Here is a 15,871-nt window from a genome sequence, read left to right as displayed (position 1 = left end):
GGACTCTATTAAAGAGATCACGAGTATGAGTTTGCAGGAACTGGGCACAGCAGTGGAGAACAGAGGTTCATGGGGATGTCTCATCATCAGGGTCGCCATGGATCAAGATCGACGCAAAGGCAGTTAACAACAACAAAGAGTTCTTTATCCAGAGATTGGCCCAGATCCACCAGTTCCATGTCCAGTCTGCCAGGATCTGGCCCAATCGTGGCCCCTGGGTTTTGGCTTGCATTGTCCAAATAGGACAATGCAAGGCTGGGGGGAACACAGGCTTTTTGGCTAAAATAGCAATAATATATCTACCTACCTGAGAGTAAAGTACACTGAACTCAATAGCACTTACCTACTATTCAGGGTTAACAATTTTATTGGACCCTTATAGTGTCAATATTGGACCAGTATAGTGTTAATTTTGAGCAACATAGCACAAAATAATAAAACACAAACACATGATGATTCTTCCACAGGCTATAAAAAGCATTTAATATCAAGGTAATAAGTAGGTTTATTTAGAAAGGTTTGTATAGATAATTAGTAGTGTATGTATTGTGGAATGTATTGTGTTTTGTGTATATTGTTTTCTTTTGTGTTTTTTGTAACTTTTTCTTTTTAAAACAATATTTTAAAAAATATATATATCAAGGTAATCAAAAGAAACTCTTTTAGAGATGAAGGGGCTGTGCAGACCGGTGGGAACGGCTGGGTTGGGGGTGGAATCAGGACATAGCGTCCTATGACGCATGTCCGGCTCCACCCCCAGAGCAGTGTGATTCCGCATGACACACCACATGGTGCACAACATCATGGTGCTCCTCTGGCACTGCAACTGCACAATGCAGCACCAAAGGAGCACCATAAAGCCACGGCTATCGCAGCCTGCAAAGGCCAGATCAGGGTCGCAGGTTGGGTTGCCACGGCCCCAATCTGGCTGTAAAAGGGTCAGTCTGCATAGCCCCAAAGTTAACAATGTTTTCAAAATATTGGGACTCCATGCACAAGCCTGGCAACACTTTCCCTCCTCCAGTATAAATATAGCAATCAACTAACCCTTGGCCTCACTGCATCATAGCTATCTGATGTGTGTGATTCAAGCAATGGACAACAACTCTGGAGACCAGAATTCAAATCTCCACTCAAGCATAAAAAAACCCCACTCAGCGTACTTGGGCAAGTCACACTCTCTGGCAACGGCATACCTCCTCTGAAGAGATTTGCCAAGAAAACCCCATGATAGGTTTGCCTTGGGTCATCATAAAAAGTGGCTTGTGATTTATTTGCTGGTGGTAGTGGTGGTTAAATTGTCCACAGCCAGCTTCTGGTGGGAAGCAGCTGAAGTGAATAACAATGAACTTTAAAAGCTTGTGTTTGTCACATAGGATGGATAGGAAGAAAATTTAAGAACCAATATTGACACAGCCAGTTTCTGTTTTTTCAGCCCTTACTTAGTGCAAAAATATGCCCCTTATTAAAGAGATTGCTTTCCTAACAGGCTCCAATACCTATGAAGTGATATAGCCTGAAGAGCCTGAGCCATATCTGCATTGCATTACCAAAGAAGGCAAGGCTGGAAGAAACACACCAAGGCCAATTTTCTGACATAACAGTTAACTTAGTCACCATGCACAAGGCTTCATTGCTTCAAGAAGCAAATGACCAAGGAGAGCTAAATATTGTAAAAGGCTTTGACTGTATATGATTCTTTAGGTTTAAATGCAAAAGAAAAACAACAACGCAAGTGAAAAGAGACTTGTAATGTTCTCCACAGCATGCAAATGCTTACCAATTATAACCAATCTATTTTAATCAGAAAGCAACAAGCATTAATAAAATTATTATTATTGATAATACTGATAAAAATATTAATACACACATTAAAACAACTTATTCCATTTTCAGCTTCATAAAAGTACCCGCATCTTGGGATTGTCAATGGAGGAGCGAGAATTAAAAAAGCATCACCCATGCAGAAATGGCATAATATAGTCCTGCCCCCAGAACTTCTACACATGGATAGGAAACAGCACATTTTACTGCCCTTCTAGTGCAAACCACACACACATGCATTGACACCTAAGGAAAGAGAGAGGGAAGGGAAGGGAAGGGAAGGGAAGGGAAAAGAGAGAACATATGCTAACAATGAGGCAAAATTATTATTATTATTATTATTATTATTATTATTATTAATAATAATAATTTATAAAGCGCTGTAAATTTACACAGCGCTGTACATACAATCTTTTTAATTGGATGGTAGATCTTGCCTTCTCCTTGACATATTAGCTTTTCACATACCAACAGTAGCCGGAATACATTCAAACATACAATTCCTCCCTCCCCCAACACACACACTCCTGGTTGCTGAAAAAACAAGTCCTGGAAACATCTACTGTATCTTGTGCTTTTTGCATTGATTGCAGGGGAAAGATACCTCTATCTAATTCCTTTAAATATTAAAGCCTAAATACTCTGACAGCAACCTAAATGCAGAGCTAAAAGCTGTTGTAGTCTTAAATATCTCTGCCTGCTCTGGCCTGGACTTGCCCCCTGCACTCATTTCCTATATAACATCAGGTATGTATAAAATTTCCACATTCCACACATACTTTCTATAGCAGCTTTACCAGAGCCCTTTAACAAAACAGCATGGGAGAAGACCGTGGAGTAGCTGTGCAACAGCAACCAAATGAGAGAAATGGGCAAATTAGACTTGACTCATGATATCTCTTTATTCTTATAAATTCTAAGATTTAATAAAGCGCGGGTATGGGCACTAAATGGTGTGCAAATGTCACTGCAACTTGCATGGCACTCACAGCCCACAGCCTCTTGAGCAATTTAGGGATTTTAATTCTCATGTGTATGCTTTCTAAACTGACGAGCAAAATGTTAAAATGCTGTTACAAAAATGATTAAATAAAGATGGTTAAAAGGAAAATTCATGCAAGAGGTCATATCTGAGTCTCTGATTATTGTTACATCTACATTATATATGCCAAGGTCTGAGAATTGTGCATGGAATCCCATGTGCTTGAAGCAGCAATAGTTTTCTCTTTTTTAGTGATCCTCCATGCCATACTTCTATATGACTGAAATTCAAGGGAGCCTCAGGGTAACTTCATAAGCATTTTGAAATATGATGTGGAGGTCTGCCGCTCAAAGACAGTAGGGAAGAAATCCAAGCGTCCCACTGGTCTTGTACAAACTCCCTAAAGATGTCCGGTTCTTTTTCAAGGCCTTCCCACTTATTTTCATCATCATCTTTGTAGAGGAAACTTTTTTCTTTCTGGCCTAAGCCAGAAAGTAGCAGACAACAAACAAAGACTATAGCTGTCTACTACTGCTAGCCTTGCCAAGGGATTTAAAAAAACAACAACATCACTTGTGACTAAAGATACAAAACAAAATCCTCAAATGCTCAGATCCTGAATTTGGTGCCTGACCGAACCATGTCTTTGCCTCATACATGCACAGCACACATCTGGTCTGCTCTCCCTAGGAGAGAAAAGTGTCTGGCCAATGAAGAAGTGGGCTTACTACCATTTCTGATGTTCCTGAACATGGTGGCCACCTGCAGGGGACCATAGACAGTGAGATCTGGGGTACAGCCACACTTGGTTATGCACTATAGTCAGACATTTCCTTCTACATGCAGAAAGCAGAGAAGAGAAAGGACAGACACAAGCCTTCAATTCACTCTGCTCCCTTAGATACTGAAATTAGTTTTTAAAATGTGTGTGTGGGAGAGAGACAGAGAAAAATGAGAGATGGAGAGAGCACTACCCTCTCAACTCACTGACAAAGCTTAGTAACAGAATATAAAAATGCTGATTAAATATTGTAATACTGCACAACCCAGTGAATTGTACAAGCAAAACGAGCCCCATTGTTGCCTCATGGAAAAAGCAGAACAGTGTATGTGTGTCATTCAGCAGCAGATAAAGGAAATCCTAGACTGAGCTCTGGGGCCTCCGCCACTGGACTGCAGCTCAACATTTAAAGAAAGAAGGTGTGGGTGTTATTACTGCACCTCTAGAACAGAGAGCAGAAAACACACTTACAGGTTTCCTAGATCAGGCAACACATAGATTCTAAGCAGGAAACTTCATGGATATCTATACAGTGGACCTTTGTTATACGCTGGGGTTTGGTTCCAAGATCCCCCATGTATAACAAAATCCGTGTATGCTCATGTCCCATTAAATATAATGACATAGCAAAATGGTGTCCCTTCTAAAAAATGGAAAATCAAGGTTTGATATTTGAAATTTATACTCTTTTTGAACATTTTCAAAGCGTGTATGCTTGAATCCGTGTATAAAAAATCCGTGTATGAGAAGGGCTGACTGTATATATGCTCAATGGCCACAAAATTCTCATCTCATGTATTCCTCCCTTATACAGTCAAGCACTTCCAGTAAAGAAACCCCACTCTACCATATCATAGAATCACAGAGTTGGAAAAGACGACAAGGGCCATCCAGTCCAAACCCCTGCCATGCAGGAACTCACAATCAAAGCACCCCTTTTGACAGACAGCCATCCAGCCTCTCTTTAAAAACCTCCAAGAAAGGAGAGTTCATCACATTCTGAAGGACAGTGTTCCACTATCAAACAGCTCTTACTGTCAGAAAACTACTCATAATGTTTACGTGGAATCTTTTTTCCTGGAGCTTACATCCATTACTCTGTTCCTAGTCTCTGGAGCAGCAGAAAACATCTTCAATGCGATACCCCTTCAAATACTTAAATAGGGCTACCATATCACCTCTTAACCATATCTTTTCCAGACCCTTCACCATTTTGGTGGCCCTCCTCTGGACACGCTCCAGCTTCTAGACATCTTTTTTTAATTGTGGTGCCCAGAACTGGACAAAGTATTCCAGGTGAGGCCTGTCCAAAGCAGAAAGCGTGACACTATTACTTCCTTTGATCTAGTGTGTGTGTGGTGTGTGTACAAAAGGATCTTATTTATATTTATTATTTACGTTATTTATACCCCACCCTTCAGCCCTAATGGCTCTCAGAGCGGCTTACAATTATTATTTTTAATAAGACGGTTCCCTGCCCTCAGGCTTACAATCTAAAAGACACGACACAAAAGGAGAAGGGAATGGTGGTGGGGAAGGGGATGAGGTCCAATGGTTATTCTCTCCCTCTGAGGCCTGGACCAAGGCAGTTGGACTAGAGGGAGGGCTCTTCTTCTTCAGGCTAGCCCTGGTGGATCTTGTAGCACCTTTGAGACTAACTGAAAGAGAAAAGTTGGTAGCATGAGCTTTTGTAGACTTCAGCCTACATCTGAGGAAGCAGGATTTAATCTATGAAAGCTCATGCTACCCTTTTTTTTCCTCTTCAAGTTAAGTCTCAAAAGTGCTACAAGATCCCTTTGAATAACACAGTTATGTCTTTGAATATATATTTAAGTTGAAGACAGGTCAGCATTAATCTATTTCCATATTAACATTAACAGCCAGTACTTGAATAAGAGATCATGAAAGATAAAAAGGAAGCAGGATCTGTGCTCAAAATTGTTCTTTCAAAACAAGGCTTTCAATCTAAAAGGTCTTTTGATCTGAAGCAATGTCCCAATTTATAATTGTGGAGTGATCCAAGAATTTGCAATGGAAGTGGCATCTACAGCACTGCATTTTTCTGACAATCTGTATTAAATCATCTGCTCTCTTTAATCCATTCCGGTAAAGATTATGGTTCCACATTTTTAGAAACTACATTCACCCGTGATGCCTTCTAATGCAGGAATTAATTATTCCCAAGTGTGGGCAGTTTAGGAAAGGGGGGGGGAGAAACCCAGTAGAAAAGCTTAAATAACTGGGAGGATTTTGTTATTAAAAATGCAACGGAAAAACCTACACAAGCTTCTGGAATTCAGGGTGTGGATTTATCTGTAGAAACATCTGCTACTATAGCCAATTGCCTTCAAAATCTTATAAGCATATAACATCCAACAAGCACAACTGATTTCATTGGCTCATGAGTGATTCTAATGCACCGTTAAAAGAAAATGTTAGTATTTTTCATGTGCTGTAATTGTATTCATATAGATATATGAATACGTAGATACTGCATATCTGGATTTCAGTAAGGCCTTTGACAAGGTCCCCCATGATATCCTTGCAAACAAACTAGTAAAATATGTGCTAGACAATGCAACTGTTAGGTGGATTTGTAATTGGTTGACCGGCCGAACAATGGCTCCTCTTCATCCTGGAGGGAAGTGACTAGTGGGGTGCCACAGGGTTCTGCCCAGTGCTATTCAATATCTTTATCAATGACTTGGATGAAGGAATAGAGGACATGCTTATCAAATTTGCAGATGACACCAAATTAGGAGGAACAGCTAATACCCCAGAGGACAGGATCAAAATTCAAAATGACCTGAACAGATTAGAAAGTTGGTCCAAAACTAACAAAATGAACTTCAACAGGGAGAAATGTAAGATACAGCACTTAGGTAGAAAAAATGAAATGCACAGATATAGGATGGGGACACCTCGTTTCAGGAGACTACGTGTGAAAGGGATCTAGGAGTCCAAGTAGACCACAAATTGAACATTAGTCAACAGTGTGATGTGGCAGCTAAAAAGGCCAATTGGTTTTAGGCTGCATCAATAAAAATATAGTGTCTGGATCAAGGGAAGTAATAGTGCCACTCTATTCTGCCTTGGTCAGGCCTCACCTGGAATACTATGTTGAAAAATTGGAGCATGTCCAAAGGAGGGCCACCAAAATGATGAAGGGCCTGGAAACCATGTCTTATGAGGAAAGACTTAGGAAGCTGGGTATGCTTAGCTTGGAGAAGAGATAGTTAAGGGGTGATATGATAGCCCTGTTGAAGTATTTGAAGGGGTGTCACATTGAAGATGGAGCAAGCTTATTTTCTACTGTTCCTGAGACTAGAACACAGAACATTGGATGCAAGCTACAGGAAAAGAGAGTCTATCTTAACATTAGGATAAACCTCCTGACAGTAAGAGCTGTTTGACAGTGAAACACACTCCCTCGGAGTCTCCTTCTTTGGAGGTCCTTAAGCAGAGGCTGGATGGCCTTCTGTCGGGGTGCTTTGATTGTGAGTTTCTGATTGAAAGGAGATTGAACTGGATGGCCCTTGTGGTCTCTTCCAACTCTATGATTCTACAATTCTATGAATTTCTCATTTAAATCAGAATTCACCTGCAACTGTTTCTAATTACATTCTAAGGCAAAACTAATGTTTACAAACAGATTGTCTATTTCCTTTTCCATAAAGCTAAAATTAAGACAAATACTGGCCAAAGCTTACATAAAACATTTACCAAATTTATACTGAGTGGGGAAAGTGAAGTAAATACCAATATCTACTTCTGAATGTCAAGAAACTTGTCATCATTAAATGCAGGTTAGACAGTATGGATGACTGTCACCACCTCATAAACAACTCCATCCCTCAGAGCCTAGTTGGCAGTTTTTAAAGTATATTTTAACACCCTTGCCTTCAGAAGTGAGTTCAGTGTAACAACTGGCACACAGAAAAATACACCACACACAATCTGTACACAGCACAACATCCCATGGTCATGCTTTTCTGTTTTAGTAGAAAAGATAAAAGTTGGAGATTGAAGAAAAGCTCTTACCTTCTAAAAAAGGGAGAAAAAGAAAAGAACAGAAACAAAATGGAAAAACAAAAGATGCATGAAGAAGTCATGGTAAGTGGTAAACCATCATTACACAGTAAGAGTGAGGGGCATAAATACACAAGTCAGGATAGCACTTGTTCACAAGTCACAACACCATCACAAACTCTCCACAATATGAGAACTATAATATTTTTCTCCATACACAATACCTTTAAAGTTATCAGCTGAGTGAAACCTAAACAACCCTATTTTCTAAAAAAAAAACCTGCCACAAATACATGTCTGGATATTTTAATTTAATTTATTTAATCTATACTTCATGCGTCAAATATAGTTCAGACTTAACTGAACCCAAGTTTAACAATTTTTAGATGAGAGTAGTGTGTCATGAAGCCAACTTGAAACAATCCTATCCTCTCTAAGGAAACCAGGCTTTAAACACAGATATCAGGACAGGTTTAATACAAGGGGTGAGAATCACATAGCCCTCCAGATGTTGTTAGACTCCAAGCCCCAACAGACCTAGCAAACACATCCAACAATGCAAAATGCTGGAAGCTGCAGTCTAATAACACTTGGAGAGCCATAAAATTCCCATTCCTGGTCCAGAGCATGTATAAGCCCTGTATAGAAGTGGAGGGAACAGGCACTCTTGCCTGCATGGCATTACTCAGATATGGTAAAGTAGATAGCAGAATTAACAGCATGATAAAGATAGGAAAGACAAAGAAAATTGCTTGGAACACTCCTCAGCCTAAATTCAATCACTAATCCCAACTAGTTCAGACCCAGTGAGCTGACTACTGAATGGCAATACAATGCTTATGTAGATCACATTGATTCAACTGGACTTTGGCCCTGATTTCTAAATCCATTTTTACAATAGCAAAGTGGTGCATACAAAGCATTCCACATTTAATTCAACACACCTCTGAAAATAAAGTGGAAGATGCTGGTCTCAAACCAAAAAGGACCACTGCCAGCCAAAGTAGACACCACTGGGTTAGACAGACCAAATGACTGGCAGGTTCTTATATTCAATCTAAGTGACTTTTTGTGCTTATTTCAGCAGCTATCCAATGTTGCTAGTTTGGTGTATTTGAACTGCAGTGGTTAAACTCCTGCAGTCATCCCTATTTCTAAGAAGATGCCTTCTCATTCAAGGAGGGGTGGAGACTGACAAGAAAGCTAAGCATTATTCAGCCAATGGGATTTTATATGATGGCCTAGCCCCCTGTAAATCTGGAACTCTTGCCTTTTAGAAAGAGATACAATCCACAGTACAGAGATAATCCAGTTTGACACCACTTTAACAGCCATGACTCCATGCTATGGAATTCAGGGAACTGTAGTTTGTTGTGGCACTAGATCTCAGGAAATCCTCTCAGAGCTCTGTTCTGATGCCACAACAAACTAAAATTCCCAGAATTCCACAGCATGGAGTTATACCAGTTTAAGTGGTGTCAAACAGGATTATTTCTGCAATGAGGATGCAGCCCTTCTTACTTCATTCCTCCCCTTTACTAATGTTCCAGGCTTTCATCCTCCATGTAGTTAACTTATCTGTTTACTTATTTGTTTACTTTGTTTACTTATTTGTTAACTATTGAACTATTTCCAAACCCCTAGCAAGTTCTGACGACTTAGGTATTTGTTAATCTGCTAAAATGGGATTCTGAAACTGCAGGTTTCCAGGAGTGTTTCATATAATTTCTGAAAACAGGAGTTTCTTGCTTTGCCCTGATTTCTTTTGGTTACAAATTTGTACAGAGGATAAGGGGCAAGAGCCAACAAATTTCCCTCTCTTCTACATAATGTAATTATACAAGGACACTTTAATATGAATACAATTTTGGGGTTTTTGCATGAAATTCAAGAACTGAGTTTTCTACAAAATGTTTTCAAAAATATCATGTTTAAATAATTTACTTGCACAAAAATATGTCCCAGGCCCACATGCCAGTTTGGACATCAGAACAAACTAAGGTCAGTGCTAAACAAGAAGTAGAGAATGAAGCTATTAATAATGAAGGATACAGGAAGAAACACTCAAGCCAATTACTCATTTCCTTTCCCCTAAATCATGGTTTGCAGGAGCACTCACAGTGAATTGTTTCATTTGTCTTGCTAAGGTTGTTTATACAAGCTCAACCAAATTGTAGAGAAACTGCACAGCAGTGCTTAAAAAAGGCTCAATGCATCCAATTTGCTACTTATAAAGCAGTTACTTTTATCATTTCTAAGTTGAATTATATATAGCTCCACATTAACTTGTGAATTTGTACGTCTTTGAAAACAGGTTATAGTAACCTAGACAGTAAAAATCTTAATGTGATTCTCAAACTGAACAGTGCATGTACCTTGCTGGCCCAAGCATCTTCATCCCAGGAAGTCAGCTGTAACACACGGATTATTTCATTTATCTCAGCGCTCATCTTCTCCACGGTGAAATTGCGGTTTTTCAAGGCCTCTTCTATTCCTTGGCTTTTGGAATTTTTAGTTGTTACAAAGATCTTCATAGCTGCAAAAATTGCACAGTAGATTAGAAACGCTAAGCAGGAAGTTAAGAAACACTCCTTTAGGTGATGAACACATCTGATTTCCTAGATTTGCCTTCCACCTAGAGGAAAGGGCAAGTGAGATTAAAACTGGAACCTAGGTCCAATGAAGTTGGCCATCCCTGCCTCAAAGCACTGACACCACAAAACCACACAGATCTGTACCTCAGTCTTATGCCATAAAGGAAGATAATGGAGTTCAAATTTGGAGATTACCCCAAATGCTGAGTTGCATCCAAGTATTCTCCACTGTACTACATACAACAGGGTTCCTCTGCAACATCTCATTCAGCTGCTTCTCTGGTAATTCTACAAATACTCACTGAACCCCACAGCAACTGCTTGGTTTGCCTGAAGTCAGGTTGGTCCTAACTCAGGAACTTTAATTGTCATCATAGATTTTAATCCTAGTCAAGGTCCAAAATACCTGGAGATGCATTCTTCTCCAATCTGTAGGGAGTGAAAGTGAACTGGGATCAGAAAAGCTTTTCTTCCATCTGATCTGTACTAGGAACAGGGCACTTTGAATAGCCACTCCTTGTCTGTAGAATTTCACTTTTGAAAGAAATCTGCCAGATCAATTTTTGTTCTCCAAAATTATTAGTCCTCTTCTGCCAATATTTGAAAGGACAAACAGCTAAGACTAAGTCAGTTTTGGCTGGCTACCTTTTCTTTAAGGTTTCATTTCTTTGTTACTGTTGTTTTGTTTTCACTTCTTTGCTAAATTTTATTTTGTACATTGAGGTATACATTTTGGCAGAAAAACGAAGGGGACAGGTGAATAGGTTACTTACTATTCAGAATAAATCCATTCTATTTTAGCAAGCAGAAGGGTGTTTGAAAGTCAATAAAGTTAGTGACATTCAATTTAATTTCAAGCATGTAGAAATTAAATGAGAATCAGCATACCTTTTAAGCATCACTTCTTTAAGACAACTGTTAAAGAAACAAATAAAGGCCTTTCCTCACTAACTCAAATACTGTAATGCTTATATTATGGACGTCAGCTGGGAAGCAAGGCAGAGGGGACAGCAATGATACTGTGTACATGGCTGCCCAGTTGCCAAAAATATCTGGACCATCAGACCAGGACTTACTTCTGAATATTTGCTTAGGCTGGAGTGGGCATTATTTTTCTGTTGGGGGACAAATTCTCTGGGGTAAAACTGGGGAAGGGGGTACAGAAATAATATTCCAGAATTTGGTGGGGCTCAAGCCACTAATGGGAGCCAGAACTACAAGTTAACAGGGGCCAGAGCTTGAAAACATTACTTTGGGAACAATAACTCCCAGGATCCTCAAAGCTCTGAGAGCTACAGTGCATAAAAGTAACTTTTTCAAGCACAACCACCCCTTTATCTTTCTCTTTGTTGTCCTAATATCACCTTCTCTCCCCCCCCCCCCCCCCCCCCCCCAATTTACATTGAGATAGCAGGAGAAGAACCAACTGCTCTTGCCAGAATTCTGAACTAAGTGCAATCACATAATTTTTGAAATTAGACTGAAGACAGCAAGTGATTATGGGTTAAGAGTTATCAACTCCAGTTTAAGCTTTTTCTCACTGAGGTAGTCAGCCGGTGGTGAGACCGCCATATTAAACCTCATCCTTAAATACAGCCCCTAGCTACACGCAAACATCACAGATATAATCAAATATAAATAGCCCACTAGTTCACACATCTCAGTGTCTTCAGCTCACAAAACATAAATAGGAGATATGCATGCTATTCAGGCTAGGATTTGAGAGGCACAACTTTTCTCCAAGACAGCCACAAATAAAACCACGCATTTAATAGTTGACAAGAACTTGCTATCACTGAAAAGCTCCCAATTTCCATCCACCTGCTAAGTTTTATTCACATACCATTTTACATTTTTAAGCACATGAACAGTGCAATGCAGTTGAACATAGCATACATGTGCACAAGTAAAGAAATTTTATTCAAAAAATCACTCTCAAAAAACCTGGCTCGACTTATCCATATGGATCAATCCAATGGAAATGAACATGAAGGGCGGAGAGAAGCAGACTGAGATTGGGATGGCCTGGTGAGTACCTGCTCCCTTCCTCATGGGGAACCTTTCTATTTTTGAGTGTGGACTAGACACAGATATTTCCCATTTTACAGGCCAAAGAACCAACTTTGTTCCTAAGGCTCAGGTCTTGGACAGTAGAATGACTAAAGGGTGCCTTCAAGCATGTACAGAATTACCTCCACTCCTCCTGTCTTATCCTCTCCATGATTACCTTTGCAGTGAGTCACCGCTGGAGCAAGACAGAGATTGCGGGGGAGCAATGGTGGCAAACAAAGCATGGCCCTTTCAGTGTGGGATTAAAATAGGTCTCTCCTTGATCCCAACATCCTCTCCCTGCTTACCATTTTGCCAGGCTTCGGCTGCTTGCCACTCACCCTCATTGGAGAGGAAGCAAAAGCTCTCCCACCTACTGCCTTGTGAAGGAATCAGCAGAAGCACTGCAGCTGGGTGGCTGGCATGCTCAGTGGGTTTGCTGCCACCAAGTCACTCTCTCCCCACAACTCCATGCACTCTTATCTCCCATCACCATGCACAGCTCCACATTGTCTATGACAGAGGCAACCCGAATTCCCTTTTCAGGAGGACCACAAACAGAGGAGATGGTGATGTCTTTCCCCTCCATCTCCCTTAAGCTCTGAGATTTTACTGTTTATTTTGTTGTGCAAATTAGATTTTAATCTCCCTCTCTTTTTTTATCCTTTTACCCTGTTACGTGCTCCTAAGTTTTACCCTTGACTTATCCATGGGTCATATCAAAACCCATAATTTTGGTGCCCAAACCTGCCCTTGACTTATATATAAGGTCGACATATACAAGAGTATATTGTACTTATGACATCATACTGCAGAAAGTTACCTGAAATGAGAACTGGCAGTAATTCTTTCACTGTGTTCATGGAGTTCACCAACATAACCCTGTGCTCCTGGTGAGTCAACTCTTGCTGTCGTTCATCAATCATTTTGGCCATCTTAGTCATTCCTATGAAGAGAAAGTATGTTAAGCCACGGAGCTGACATTGCTTTACCTCTGATAGAAGCAACATTCCACCCACAAACAACCTCATATAGCACAGGCTGAATCTCTGTTTTGCCATCATCTTTCAATTATTACTGTTTGGGTGCATATATGTCTTATCTAGGTAAAACTTCCATCTGTTTACTGTCATTTCGTCCATCAGATAGCAAATTAGAACAAGAATACCTAAATAATAATTTAAAACACTGGGTTGTTTTTTCAACCACAACACTGGCATTACGTGCTAACTCTATTAGTTTAGAATTAAGACTATAGTATAACTTAATTGTTCCACGTATTGCTTGATTCAGAAAATGACACCCATGAACACTGGAAATATTAAGCCATGTTGTCCTCTGAATTAGAAAGCAACAGTTATTTAAAATACTAAAACCAGAAATCAATTAAGAGAAAGTAACCAGTTCAATAATGTCTGGCCCTTTGGGAATTTGATTAAATAGTTACTTAATGGAAACAGAGACAACAAACATGTTGTAACAGAAGTATATGTTCAGCCCTCCATATTGGCAGGCTAGTTATCTGCAGAGTGGAGTATCCATGGACAGCCCTGCCCCATTATTGTCAATGGCAGTGCTTGCACACCATCACATGCACATTGTGCATTCACTGACAATCATGGGATCTGAGGTTTTACTCTCCACAAAGGGGGGGGGGTAATCCCAGATTGGAGCCCTGCCAATGCGGAACACTGACTGTGCATTTGTTTGGGACACTATGAAAAGAAGGGCAGTCTGGATGCTACATATCCCTATATCACAGCGATAAAAAGCATGAGATATACTAATGTGTGGATTGGTGCGTCCATGGTTCAAATTCTACCCCAGCTAAAAGCTTAGTAGCTTGGAAAGTTAGTTTCTCCCTGCCAGCAACCTTGTCTAAACCTATTTATACAATATGGAGATGATAAAATTGGCCTCATAGTGTTGCTGCAAACAGAACTAAAAATGTTAGCCATGTGAAGCATAACACTTAAAAGAACTCCCTACATTTCCAGTGTTGTTGCTCACATTACACAGAAAAGGGTGCTAGACATCTATTACCATTTGAGCTTGCACACTTTTAAAATAAATTTCAGATAAAAATATTTTGTACGTAGTCAGCTTGGAAAAGGCTAAGCAAAAAACCTCCATATATATCAAAGAAAGAGATGTTAACCATTTCTCTCTCTCCAAGATGTTTCAGCAGACCACAACCATGGTATCTCTGTATGACAAAACATTCAAAAACATGGAAAAACTCTCCCAGCCCCAAAACAAATAGTCAAATTATGAAAGACATACACTACATTCTGTGCTCTTATGTAAAATAACTGCCTGTCTCAAAATGAATTTAAGTGTCAGAAAAACAGTTCTAATTTTTCACACAATGTATTGGTTAGAGAAGTGCAAATCCATGTATGCTATCCTATCCTGAGCTATAAATGAATCCCTGGGCTTATACAGGAGATAACTCCAGAAAACTGACATAGATGCATATGACACCGCTCTCAGATTCCATTCTGGAGCTACTGCCATCTCACATAACTGTTCACGTGCTGGGTAACACGAAGGAAGGCCCTTGGACATGCCCAGACATAAGCCAAATGGCAGCCCTGCCCAGGTGGTGGCACTGGAACTGCCTTGTGTGCGAACAGGACTTCAGGCAACCATCTTCCCATACTTATTTAGAAACAGACTTATTTCTATCAATAAGATGATACTGATATTCTAAGTGAACTTAAGTAGGATTAAAGACTCTGAGTGAGAGACTCTTGAAGTTCAGATATCTCAGCTGCTCTGCTGGCGACTTTTCACAACTCCCAGTAAAATAACACAATTCATGCACACTTCCCAAACAAAAATATTTAGCAGGCATGCTTGGCTAATAAAGACATTCAAAGCATATGATGCCCAGATTTAGAATGGGAAAAACTACCCTAAGTCCTAATGCTCCTGGAGAGAGAAACTATGATAAATTATTTATTGTTCACTTGGGGAAAGAAAAATGTCAATGATCATTCCTATTAGAACTGATTCTTACCATGAATGGCAGTACTCCCAAATGGAGGATTTTCTTAGCTATCAGGTGAAGTGCTCCATACATGTAATGCTTACAAACTACACAAACTGTGACAATCCTGAAGCAGATCCTAGCTGTTTCAACTGTACAATTGTAGGATCACATTCAGGCCCAAATCCTACCTATCTCTGGTTAAAGGGATCATTGTGCTGAAGACCTTTGCCTCCCCAGAGACTTTGGGGAGCAGCTGCCAATGAGTCATGAGTTCTTGATCAAAGAGAACAATAGCAACTCCCCATAAGTACATATTAGCAGTTTCAGTTCTCAACATTAAACAGCACATCAGACAGAAACATGATGAAGACGCCACAGAAAATATTTCAAGACTGTAGAAAGGCTACATCTTGAACCTACCAGGAATAGTCTATTCCCAACTTAGAACATTCATTATATTTATTTTCTGAACCAATTACTGTGTATCTCTCAGGAGACAGCAATCAAAATATTACTGACTTCCATGCCAGACAAGGTCACATGAAATAAGGTGGCAGTATGAAGGAGACAGAGGGAATCACTAGCCATGTATTCTCTAGTCAAACCCCCCAAAACCT

At 39.9% G+C, this 15,871-nt stretch overlaps 1 protein-coding gene across 1 annotated transcript in view; it reads right to left on the bottom strand.

Moving 5' to 3' along the window:
- The window catches only part of VCL (vinculin), a 91,941-nt gene that overhangs the window by 35,201 nt on the left and 40,869 nt on the right, over nucleotides 1-15,871 (bottom strand). Inside the window, 2 exon segments of the mRNA XM_042457767.1 lie at nucleotides 9,992-10,152; nucleotides 13,083-13,205. Of these exon segments, the coding sequence (XP_042313701.1) occupies nucleotides 9,992-10,152; nucleotides 13,083-13,205 (284 nt within the window).

This window comes from Sceloporus undulatus, chromosome 3 (genome assembly GCF_019175285.1).
Source record: "Sceloporus undulatus isolate JIND9_A2432 ecotype Alabama chromosome 3, SceUnd_v1.1, whole genome shotgun sequence".
NCBI classification, from domain to species: domain Eukaryota; kingdom Metazoa; phylum Chordata; class Lepidosauria; order Squamata; family Phrynosomatidae; genus Sceloporus; species Sceloporus undulatus.
Note: the sequence above shows the minus strand (reverse complement) of the source record. Positions and strands in the feature narration are given on the sequence as shown.